Below are 12,219 nucleotides of genomic sequence, written 5' to 3'. Positions count from 1 at the left end.
CCCAGGCCCATCTCATCGGCCAGGATCGTGTCGGTGCCGTTCGCCCACGAGTAGCGCAACCAGTTGATGCCCTCCAGCTGGTACGGATGCAACCGCATGCCGGTTTCGTCCAGGTACGGTGGTTGCACTTCGAACTTTTTCTTCAAATCCGTCGTCGGTTTCTCCGGTGGCGGCGTGTAGCGCTTCAGCCCCGTCGTACGCTCCTCCTCCTCGAGGTCACGCACCCGGCGGCTTCCTCGCTTCTTCTTGTTCTTCTTGCTGCTACTGCTACCGCCACCGCTGCCTCCACCACCACCGCTTCCGCCGCCGATGTCCTGCGAGCAGTTGGCGCGCAGATCGAGATAGTACTCGATGGTCATCTTCAGCCCGGGAATGTCCTCTTCCTCCTCCTCCCAGGTGGCCTGATCGTACGGCAGCTCACGCCATTTCACCAGGTAGAGCGTGCGGCCGTCGCGCATCGTCCGGTGGTTGATCACGCGGTGCACCATCAGCCATTCCGGTTTCACGCCGTACCGGTAGAACTTTTCCTCCAGCTCGGTTTCGTTCACGTCTCCCTGGATGTCGCGCATGCGTTGGATGCGCTTGTACCGGTTGTCCTGCTCGTCTAGCGCCTCCTCCAGCTTGGGCGGCTCCTCCATGTCGTACTTGCGCGTGTAGTAGCGGAACATGAGCGGATGGTGCACGTCCAGCTGCAGCTCGGTGATCCAGTCGCAGTGCCAGTACGACTTTTCGGCCCACTTGACAAAGTACTCGCGGCGCCTCGTCGGCCCACCCGTGCCCTTCGACGTGGACGGCTCGTCCGGGTTGATCGGTTTGTCAGTCCAGCGCCAGGTGAGAATCTTCTGCACCTTGCCCGGCAGCGGCGGGCAACTGCAACGCGGACACCGCCACTCCCCGTCCGGAATGTCATCGAGGGGCGGATTGAGGCAGAACGTGTGGTACGCCGACGGGCAGTTGTCGCAACACAGCAGCTCGCCGCCATCCTTGCACACCCGGCAAAACTCTTGATGCTCGTCGTCATCGTCGTCGGCCGGACCTTCCGCTTCGCACGTCGGGCAGGACCACTTGCCTTCCGGCGTGTCCTCCAGCTCCGGATCGAGACACACCAGATGGTACGCCTTCGGGCAGGTATCGCAGAGGATAATCTCCCCGCCCTGCTGGCACACCTCGCAGTAGTCCTGGTGTTCGTGCTCGCCTTCCTCGCCGCCGTCCGGGAACTTGCTTTTCTTCGATTTGCTCTTCTTCTTCGACTTGTTGCCGATCTTCGTCTTGGCCTTCTTGCGAACGGGCGGATCGGACGTGTCGTCTCCGGCGCCGCCATCGGTGGCTGCCAGCCCGGAAGAAGATTCGCCCCCTCCCCGCTCCGGCTTCTCCGGCTTCTCTGACTCCGACTGCTGCAGCATCTTCTCGAATTCGGCATCCGAATCACGCTCCGAAGCGCCGCTCGCGTCCTGATCCTCATCCGACGAGGCGTTCTTGCGCTTGCCGAACTTAATCTTGAGGGTTGGAACTTTCTGCTTGCGCCCACTGCTGCTGCTTCCTCCGCCCTTCTTGTTGCTGCTGCTACTACCACCGCCACCGCCGCCACCACTCTTGCCCTTCTTGCTTTTACGCGTCCTCTCGCGCTCCACCTCTTCCTCGTCCTCCTCGTCCTCGTCGTCGTACACCATGTCCTCGTGCTTGTTCTCCATCTTGCTTCGCGATCGGCTCGACTTGGGCACGTACTCCGGCGTGGCCGGTGCGGCTTCCTCTTCCTTCGCCTCGCCCCCCGCCTCTTCGCTCGGGATGTGCGGGTTCTGTGTGCAAAACTCGCGCCACTTGGCCGCCACTAGCATCATCAGCTTCGCCATCGGCACCTTGGGGTTTTCCTTCGTCAGGATGGGCCGGACGTGCGTCTGGAACATTTTGAACGTAACCAGATTCTCGAAGTCTTCCTCCGAGTACTCGATCTTCACGTCGGTCAGATCGAACGAACTGCACACCTCCTGAATCGAGGGCATCTTTTCCTTCTCCTCCACCACCGCCGACTTCTTTTCCGACACCTCGGTCACCCCCCGGCTGCTGCTGCTGCTTCCCTTCTTGCGATCGCGACCGCGCTTGGGGCGCGCCTCATAGTCGGATTCGGCTTGGGCAGCCGCAGCCGCCGCCGCCGCCGCAGCACTTGCCGCCGCACTGCTTCCTCCATCGTCACTCTGCTTCTGATCGCTTTCGTCGCCGCTATCGTTCTTCTTGCGCTTTTTCTTTTTGCGGCCACGCTTCTCGTCGCTGCTGCGGGCCTTTCGCTTTTTGCCCTTCTTTTTCTTCCGACTGTCTTCCGGCTCGTAGTCGTCGTCCTCGTCCGCCTGTGTCGCACCCTTGGCGTTCACCTCCTCGTCCGAAGCGTCGTCCGCGTCGGCCGCCAGCGATGCGTCGACCCCTTCGTCCGCCAAGCCACCGTCTTCCTCTGCGAAATAATTCAAATTATATATTCCAACATTAAAATTGTGTGTTGTGTCTGGGTACAATAAAATACTTCAAGGCAGTAACCCAGAACTTTGTGTCCAGAGCACAATGTGAAGTTTTTTAGACGGTATAAGCCCTTCCCTCCCTTCCTTTTAAAGTCAGAAAAGGAAACCAGAACCAAAAGGCCTACACTAGAGTAGACTCCATCACTGATAGAGGACTGGAGGATTTTTCAAAACTCCTTGCTTTAGTGCCTAGGATAAGTGAGGCTCCCCAGAAGTCGTTTTATTTTCTATAGAATCCTTGGCGTTTCTCATTTGATTACTCTTCCAGGAAGCTAAAACTGCCCAATTCCTGACTAAAGGTGATAATCGACAGAAAAGATTAGACAGGATTATGCCATCCTCGAGTATCCTTTTTTCCCCGAAAACGTGCACTCATCATTCTATTTTTTACAATACAACATTGTTATAACTCCACCAGACGGAGGTTCCTCCTGCTTCTCTCCTCATAGGACAGTGTCCCTTAGCCTCGCAAACTATGATGAAGAAACAAAACAAGGAAAAAACAAGAAACGACCTCGGGAAAACGGGAAGCGACGAGAGGAGGTCACGAATGGGGACAAAACAGAGAACACGAAAATGAAAAGGAAAAATGGTGACCGGTGCATAATCACATTGGAGTGAGTGGGAAGATCGCACTAGGAAAAGCACGGCGCGGAGGAGGGAGGGTGAAAAAGCAGGCACACCTCGTCCTCCTCCCGTCTACCTTACCCACGGTTAGCCTACGTTTCTCCCCTCACACTTCTTCGCACAGGACCCACCCTTACACCTCACTCCCATCTCTTCTACGTTCACGACTCACCCTTCCTCCACTCAACTTCCCTACCCTCACATACATCCATTTACCACAGCAACCCTGTGACGATTCCTTCTCACGTCTCACCAAAAAAAAACCCACGGCCCCATGGCAGAACGCTAGCGCTACGCAACGCATTGTGGTGGTGAAAGGTTTACGCGCTCACAACCGGGTTCTCCCATATCGTAATTTTTTTTTTGCATAGTGTTTTCAGTAGTTAATATGAAATCGATTCTTGCTAGATATGTTTTTCTACCACAGGCAATCATGGCTTAACAATGGATCAGTGAGTTTTTGGCAGAAGAATGATTTTCCCAACCCATTTCAATTTGTTCCTCTCCCCGACCGGCATATTTCGTTTTATGATGTTTTGATCATCATCCGTAACCGGAAATCAAGTGGATCGTGTACATTCTCGAAAAGAGAACTATTATTTGTTCTATTCCCACTTCTTCTACTTACCGGCAATGGACTCGTCAATTTCCTCGTCGGAAGCCATCGTGGACGTTTGGAAGTTTTCGCACCGCACCGATTTGCTTATTACACTGCCTTTCCCTGGTACCAGGGGATTCGCGCTCACTGTTTACGTCCGATGCTGTACACTTTTCGGTTCGTGGACAATAGTAACAACAAAATAAAAAGGATTTTTCGACCGAGAACGGAGGAAAACGATCACAACCACGGAACGACAAACGCACGGTTCCGTCGAATGTTGCGGTCTGGCTGTCAGAGCCTGCTGCTGCTGCTGCCGCCTTCGTGTTGCGCTTGCAAACCTATCCAAAATCCAAGATGGCGGACCCCGCGGACCACAAACGATACGATCTGCCGCAAAGGGAGACGAGAGTGCACAAATGCGCGGTGGGTCGCTGCGAAAAGAAAAGAGAACGGCGTACACCGCACCACCGACATGGACGAACTGGCCTTCCTACCCGGAACGTTGGTAAAGTACGCGACGCGCGTTCGATGCATTTTGACAGCTCGGGTTTGACAGCTCCGGTGTGCTTTGTTTTCAAACAAATGTGCAAAATTTGCTGGTTTTAATCCCGCGGTCCAAGAAGCATGGCAGCAGATTCTTCTTCGCAATAGAGAAGATAATAGATACATGCAATCAAATTTATGGCGAACTAATATTATCTTGTAGGATTGCATCTCTGTTAACCTGCGGTTCATAGCTTGACATCCCTGTCAGCCCAGGACATCCTTTCTACCGTTATTAAAATTAGGATGAAACAATCCATCAGATCGGATTATATTTCTTTTTTACCTCACACAATTTTGGTTTTTTTACGTTACATACTAATCTACCCATTTCTTGTACTATTCTATCTGCATTACGGAGTTACAGAGAAAATCCTTGGGACACATCGCTGAAAGATAAAGATGCAGTGGGTCTTGAATATTGAAGTTCCTTTACATCTGTGCATATTTTTGCTTTATCTACTTGTTTCCAAAAAACACACACCAACATAAGCGCACAGCCAAAAACAATATAAACACTTTTCGATAATACAAAGTTTATTAAAAATATATAAGCATAACTTTTATGAACGATTCTTCACAAAACATCTCAAAAACCTTAATGCAGTAACTACTGGTTTGATTTAGCGAAATCTTGCAACGCTGACGAGTACAGCGTGAATGCTCCAGTGCCGAGCTTACACGGCTGTCCTACCATCAATCGGGCCGACGGTGACATTAACGGGTCATTTCGACCTTTCAGCATCGCGGCTTTCAAGAAAGTCAGGGAAGATTCGAACGAAATCTGTTGCAAAGGCGATGCATCGACCATGCCCGCGCGGTTCATTGCGACGAAGCGCCCGCTCGCGGTCATGTAGTCCGCCACCAGCAGCAGATGGCGCGGATCGATCGTGATGCCGTACACGCTGAACACATTTTGAATTTCTTTCACAACGACACGCGACGCTGCCTCGATTCCGTACCGCTTGGCCATCGCGTGGATGTCGTTGGTGTACAGCCGGTTAACATCAAGCAGCTTGGCGTGTTTGGCGAGCTCCGGAATGTTGATGCCGTCCGTCTTCAGGTACAGCTGATCGTTTTGCGTGTACGTGATGGCGCGCTTGATCATCGGCACCTGCCAGATAACGCTGTGCGCAGCGGCATCACGGATAACCTTGGTCATATCAACGTCTTTTAGCTTGAGCGATATTTGCAACACGATCTGACACCAACTATAGTTTTCCTTGTCGAAAGTGTATGCCGAAACTCGATCAGTTAGTCTCCGTAGCATATGAATCTCTTCCGATTCATGTAGATCCTTCGAGACCGTGCTTGCGTGCGTTCCTAAAATTTCTTTCCCTATCTGCTCTTCATCCTGTTCGTTTCCGATAGCTGCTTCTTCTTCTGGCTTCGTTTTCCTGCCGGTAGATTCAACCCCTTCATCATCACCATCACTTTCATCTGTGTCTGAGGAGTCGCCGGTACTGGCTCCCTTCGCTTTGTTTTCCTCATCAACCTCGCTCTCTTCGTCGTCATATCCCACATCATCGGTTTTCTTTTTGCGCATGTTCGATTCGGTTGCGTCCGTATCGGTGTTCATGACGCGATCATCGTCATCCGATTCGCTGTCCGAGGCACGGTTATCATTCCGCCCGGTCGTACCTTCTTCCGGTTCATACTGATCCGCTTCGGTGTCTTCCTCGTCCGGGCCTTTCTGTTTTTTTCTACCGCCCGTTTCGTCATCCACTCTGAGAAAACAAAGAAACATAAGAGAAACTTGATTTAGTTATGAATTTCATGACTGTTTAATTTTTTTAAAGTTGTACAAATCTAATAATTTTACTTGGACAAGGCCAGTTTTCGTTTAAACGGATTGGGTATTTGTGTTTCAGTTTTCAATTATAAAAACATACTAGATTATTTTATGCAAGAATGATCTTAAAATACTGTTAAATATTTTACAAAAGAAACCAGAGATTTCGAATAAGGACCAATTTTAAGCGTGCCATTTTTGCGTGTTATTGTATCGTAGGAAATAAATATAAAATTATCATATTGTATTTTTTTTTATTTTGAAAAATACTTACAGGACATTTTTAGTACGCTCTGCTTTTGCCATGAAGGAAAAAAGAATCTTGAAGAAACCTCGGGACATGTGGCTCATAATTTCTTTCGGTGTTACGCGATAATCATGACAGTATGCATCCTGCGGAAGGAATTTGAATCGCAACGTGTGATGCATGCAACGTGTCGGTTGTAAGACAAGCTTCGATTTGATGGTAACATCTAAAAAATTGAGATTGAACGTAAAAAAGTAGAAAAGGATCGACAAAAATAAAATAAAAACAAATCGATCCTGGAACTTACTTTCTAGGACATCGGCAACCGTGACGCGGTTCAAAGATTTGCGCAGCTTTTCAGCGACCGCAGCGAGACGTTCCGGTTTTTTGTGCGGCCGGAATGGAATCTCCAACGAAGGTGTCTTGATTTTTTCCGTCGCTGTCATTAAAATTTCACGCAGACGAGGAATACCCAGTGTGACGTTCATCTCACCACGTCCTGCAAAGTGGAACGTGTTGAGCGTCATCTGCGTCGACGGTTCCCCGATCGATTGGGCCGCCAGCACGCCAACCGGTTCACCGGGTGCGACCAACGAAGTGCTGGCCTTCAGCTGCATCAGCTCATCGATATCGTGCAGTGGCTGCTGCTCACGTTTGTACTCTCTTACCAGCTCCTCGAGTCGCTCCGAAATGACACCGTAGTGCGCATCTGGGCGATACACGGCCGCGGCCGGATCCGGGCAGTGGCTAGTCTTTTTGACATACTCGCGCTTCTCGCTCGGATCGAGCTTTCTCCAGAGCTTGATTAACTTTTTCGTCAACTTCGTGCGCCCCGTAGAACCGTGCAGCTTGTCTGGCTTCGCAAGTTCTTGCCGAACGGCGTCCGATTGGTCGACAGAAAACGCAGCAAACGGTGAAATGCGTTGCTTTTGCACCACCGACCCATGATGCTTCTTCCAGCGCTTGATCTTTTTCAGGTGCTTACGCAGGGCGTCGTTCAGCGGATCCTCTTCTGTTGCCGCCGTCAAGCGCTCCATAACATCTTTGCGCACTAACACGTCCCGGTTTTGGTCGAGAAAGCGTGTCTGCTTCACATTGCCGACGAACTGTACCTTGGAGATGTCCATGCCATCCTCGCCGAACATAAACTGCACGATGCTCCCGTCACTGTCTCGAACGGTCATATCATACTGCACCGACAGGCCTTCCAGGTGTTTGACCAGGCAGCGCTGCAGGTACCCGGATCGGCTGGTCTTGACAGCCGTATCGATTAGACCCTCGCGTCCGGCCATGCAGTGGAAAAAGAAGTCTTGCGGCTGAATGCCAGTCATGAAGCGCCCGTCGATGAATCCGCCCGACTTGGGCGAGGTTTCGAAGTGCGCAAAGCTGGGCAACGAACGGCCCGAAAGCATCAGTGGTGGACGTTTTCCTTCGAGCTCGATTTGCCCGAGCAGGCACGAGATTTGCATGGTGTTCACGGTAGAACCCTTGGCACCAGACTGCACCATCAGCTGAAGGTTATTTTCCGGGAACTGGCTGATGAGCCCTTCGGGCAAGCAAATACTACGGAAATAGTAATTTATATGAAGAAAGTTCTTTTCATTTGTTGGCATTCTTCTGATGAATTCACTTACTTATTAATACGGTTCGTATACGTATCAAGTACGGACTTGTACTTTCGATCAAGAATGGCACGAAACTTGGGATTTTTTGCGTACGCTTCGGCCATCTTTTTGGACAATTCCTCAGTGGACACGGTCGGAGGAAGCTCGAGGGCAGCCGCGGTCGCTTCGTGGCCGGCCGTCGCTCGACACTCACGTATAATCTTCGAGCGCTTCCGATCGGCCTTCTCCTGCACCAGAATGTCCTTCACGCCCAGCGTAAACCCTTCCCACTGGAGGTAGTAGGTGAAGAGGCGCGAAAGCGACGACAGTAGTGCCGTCGAACAGACACCGCCGTACAGCTCGTACATACAATGGATCAGACCGTACGGCGTTGCACCAAAGTGGTTCTTATCGAGAATGCCGCACAGCAGCTCTCCCGCTCGAATGTGGACTTCCGATTCGGACATTTCATTCTCACCCAACGGTGTTCCCCCGTACTGCCAGGGTCGAGCCGGTTGCACAAGCCAATGCTAAACAAAATAGAAAACAAAGTAGGCGATGTTTCACACCTCCAGGGAGCGGCTTCCATCCTCTTACGACATCCTTACCTTGTTGTTGAGCTTCGATTTGCCAATCATGTTGATGTGCGGCAAGTCCTTCGGTATGCTGTTCTTGATGATAGTGGAAATGATTTGTTTTCCCGACCAGAGGCGCACCGGTTTCAGGATTGATGGTGGCAGCAGCTCAATGTTGCCCTTCTTATTGCTTAGTGCCTGGAAGGTCAGTTGTTGGTAGTCCTCCCTATGTGTTGGAGATATTTGTTTTTTTTACATTTTTTAACATAGCTTAGCTAAAAGAATTAACATGATTAACAGATACTGGAAAGGTGAGCTTTTGCAACATTAGTGTAGCGCATGAATGAAACATTTCGTTGCACTCATTGTATCGATCGTTAAGCGATAAATTGATAATAAATTGGTAATTGGTAATTGGTATGGTAAGCCAATATACAGGGCGCGTAACGAATTTTTAGAACAAACTAAAAAGTGTAAGTAAAACAAAACCATAATAGGTTTTGTTTCGTTAACTTACCGGTTGAAAAATTTGCCCCGAATGAACAACTTTACCGCGGACACAATATGATCCTGAATCAATCCACCGAGCGGTGTGCCGTCCTTTGGGACCAGATACTGGTACGGCACCGCTACCAGTCCGTACGCTTCGCTGCGTGCCACTTCGTTCTGCGGCAAGTGGGCATTCATTTCGTCGCCGTCAAAGTCCGCATTGTACGACTTGCAGTTCGAGTAGTGCAGGCGAAAGATCTTCTCCCCCGACAGAATTTTCGCTCGGTGCGCCATTATACTCGGCCGGTGGAGCGTTGGCTGCCGGTTAAGCAGCAGAATATCTCCGTCCTGCAGATGACGATGGACGATCTTGATCGAATCGCCATCTGTCGCGGTACCGTGCGGTGTTAACAGCGTTTTAGCTATCGACTGTCGCTGGGTGACGTTGATGGCCGATAGTTTGCTCTGGCGGCCGTTAGAGTCTTCAATCATATTGGCACCCGGGTACACGGCCGGGCCATTCAGCACCCACTGCCGTAGCTCGGAAACGTTCCAGGGCGTCACCGGCACGGGGTAGGTCAGTTTCTTGGCGAAACGCATCGGAATGCCGATTTCCTCCACGCCGATGTTTGGATCGGGCGTGATGACCGTACGAGCGGCATGGTTCACTCGCTTACCCATCATGTGCATGCGGATCAGGCCTTGCTTTTTTTCTATCAAACGCTTCAGCGAAAAGGCGACTTGGCTTCCCTTAGCCAATTGATTGACGTCCAGCACCTGGTTTACACTGGTCTGGAGGGAGTACCATGCGTGGAACAGCTTCTCCTGCAACGTCTCACCCTTGGCTATTTCTACGATCTGCTGCACTGTGGTGAGAGACGAAGCGGAATCTTCCTTAGGGGCAGACACGTCGAATTGTTTATCCTCGACGGACATTAAAATGGCACGCACGGTGCTGTTTGTAATTAGGATGTTACGAAGCAGTAGCGATTGAGGGTGCTCCACAACAGTTCCTTTTTGCAAACGCCGCTCGGGACGCATCTTCGGTGGTGGAACGGGAATAGCTTCCATGAAAAATATATCCGTCGGGTAGTCGCGTCCGGCATGTGAGACGAGCATCGGCACCAAAAGCTTCAAAATGGAGCCCTCCGTATCGTACAGCTTGCGGAGCTGCATCTTACATTCCCTTGCCAACAGTGCTTCGTTGAATGCTTTCAGTTGGTCATCCGTCGTTTCAATGTTTTTCGCTTCACTGAAAATGGAGACAGATTTTATGAACTCAAATCATGTAAATGAAACGTAGAACAATATGCATATGCTTCCAAAAATGTAAACTTACTAGTACAGTTTCCTATCGCCTTGTGTCCAGCGGATCTTTATCTTTCCATCGTTCATTATAAATTTTGTCATCAGCTGTTTGCAGTGGATGCACGTCTTTACCGTACAATCCCTTATCGTACTGTTCACGATAGCATTCCGGATCGCGCTAGACAGCTTCGTATCGCCCAGCTTATTGTACGGTTCCTTCTGCAGCAGATCCTCGTAGGAACTTAACTCCTCCGGAATCTCTTCCATCGGATTCTGCCGAAGCTTCGCCTTGTACAATTCAATCTCTTCCGCTTCCACAATGTAACCAGCGTTGGCGAGGCGGAGCTGCAACTCTATCAGCGACTTCATCCCATCGCGCAGTTGGATCCGCATGCACGGCATACAGCTTATGCGTAGAATGCTGAACACATGGCGCACGAAAAACGGATTGTAGACGGGCAGGTCGAGTTCGATGTGCCCAAAATGCCCTTCGCATCTCTGGCTGTCGCGGCTGCACGTGGCACAGATTTCACCAAAAGAGCTCGGGCCCATGCATGGATCGTACAGTCCACCGCGAAGGCCTTGGCCCAGTTCATTGAACGAACGAGGTAGAGTTATCTTCGTCACACTTATTTTTCGGATATCCTCCGTACTGAACACGGAAAATTCCAGGTTGGTCGGATCGAGGTTAACAATCGTCATGTTGATGGAGTATACTGAATATTACGTTTGAAAAACCTGCTCAACCGTTTGCCACACGCTTTACGACTGCGCAACAGTCCAGATTAAATAATTCGGAGTTGAATTTACTACCGAATAGTTACACTTTTCACAACAATTTGCACAGGAAAACTTTTGCCGAAAGGCACATGTTCAACACGCGCTAGTCAAGAAAAAAACATCGGAATGAGCAATCTGTCACTTTGACAACCACCAACTTTGAAAGCCGGTACGCAACAAAACAAAATCCAAGGAGCCTAACTCGGGGTCCACACTACAGCGCGACGTCCCGTCACGAAACGCGACGTCGCCTGACAGGCGGCCGAACTCCATACAAAAAAATTTCGCACAAATCGCGCTAGTGTAGAAACAGCGAAAAACGCGACGTTGCGCTAGCTCTTGTCAAATGTCAATTCGAAACGAAAACAAACCGACAGCTGGACAAAACGTAATCAAACCGAATCACAAACGCCAGTTCCAGTTCGGCGTCGCATCAGAGCGGATGGTTAGCAGTGCACGAGGTTCCTGAAAGGGTTAGCTGAAAAGTAAGGTTACGGCACGACCGCGTGGTGACGCCGAGCTGGAGCTCAGGTCAGACAAATCCTAGCTGCCGCACATCTCGTTCTGTTTGAGTCAATCAAGCGGACCACGAGTTCTTGTGTCCTGACAACGGAAGGAATTATCCCTCCCGTGGCCGGCGGGTGGACATATGGCTATTATTAGCCGGTCCTAAAGGACGAGCCCCTTCATAGGAGTTCGGACAGAGTTGGTACGCCTCTGATTACGTGTAAGGGAACAAATTGTTCGACTTAGCGTAGGAGGATATACCCCGACTCGCATATCGAAAGAAGAAGAAAGAAGAAGCCTAACTCGGGGTCCACACTACAGCGCGACGTCCCGTCACGAAACGCGACGTCGCCTGACAGGCGGCCGAACTCCATACAAAAAAGTTTCGCACAAATCGCGCTAGTGTAGAAACAGCGAAAAACGCGACGTTGCGCTAGCTCTTGTCAAATGTCAATTCGAAACGAAAACAAACCGACAGCTGGACAAAACGTAATCAAACCGAATCACAAACGCGAACAAAACGAGCCAGTTCTAGTTCGGTAGTGCATCAGAGCGGATGTTAGCAGTGCATAAGTTTCCTGAAAGGGTTAGCGGAAAAGTAAGGTTACGGCACGACCGCGTGGTGACGCCGAGCTGGAG

The 12,219-nt window shown here is 50.5% G+C and overlaps 2 protein-coding genes across 2 annotated transcripts in view; both read right to left on the bottom strand.

Moving 5' to 3' along the window:
• LOC131258543 (chromodomain-helicase-DNA-binding protein Mi-2 homolog) overlaps positions 1–4,103 on the bottom strand; it is a 9,343-nt gene extending 5,240 nt beyond the window's left edge. The window contains exons 1-2 of the mRNA XM_058259879.1: positions 3,763–4,103; positions 1–2,443 (exon numbers count right to left, since the gene is read on the bottom strand). The exon at positions 1–2,443 is cut by the window's left edge and continues 3,872 nt beyond it. Coding sequence (XP_058115862.1) covers positions 1–2,443; positions 3,763–3,799 — 2,480 coding nt within the window. The 5' untranslated portion in view covers positions 3,800–4,103. The remainder of the gene's footprint in view (positions 2,444–3,762) is intronic.
• Positions 4,104–4,792: 689 nt separating this feature from the next.
• LOC131258544 (DNA-directed RNA polymerase I subunit RPA1) lies at positions 4,793–11,163 on the bottom strand. The gene is made up of 7 exons (XM_058259880.1): positions 10,325–11,163; positions 9,014–10,237; positions 8,530–8,722; positions 7,952–8,451; positions 6,625–7,880; positions 6,345–6,543; positions 4,793–6,005 (listed from the first exon to the last, which is right to left on the bottom strand). The coding sequence occupies exons 1-7, from the start codon at positions 10,993–10,995 to the stop codon at positions 4,889–4,891; spliced, it is 5,160 nt and encodes a 1,719-aa protein (XP_058115863.1). The 5' UTR covers positions 10,996–11,163; the 3' UTR covers positions 4,793–4,888.
• Positions 11,164–12,219: the final 1,056 nt, after the last annotated feature.

This window comes from Anopheles coustani, chromosome 3, assembly GCF_943734705.1.
Source record: "Anopheles coustani chromosome 3, idAnoCousDA_361_x.2, whole genome shotgun sequence".
Taxonomy (NCBI): Eukaryota; Metazoa; Arthropoda; class Insecta; order Diptera; family Culicidae; genus Anopheles; species Anopheles coustani.
This window is presented reverse-complemented; position numbering and strand designations above follow the sequence as displayed.

Coding starts and splice junctions, on each gene's coding strand:
- LOC131258544 (XM_058259880.1), bottom strand. CDS start 10,995: ATGACGATTGTTAACCTCGATCCGACCAACCTGGAATTTTCCGTGTTC. Junction 10,238..10,324: donor GGCGATAGGAAACTGTACTA/GTAAGTTTACAT, acceptor CTCCATTTTCAG/TGAAGCGAAAAACATTGAAA. Junction 7,881..7,951: donor TATACGAACCGTATTAATAA/GTAAGTGAATTC, acceptor CTATTTCCGTAG/TATTTGCTTGCCCGAAGGGC.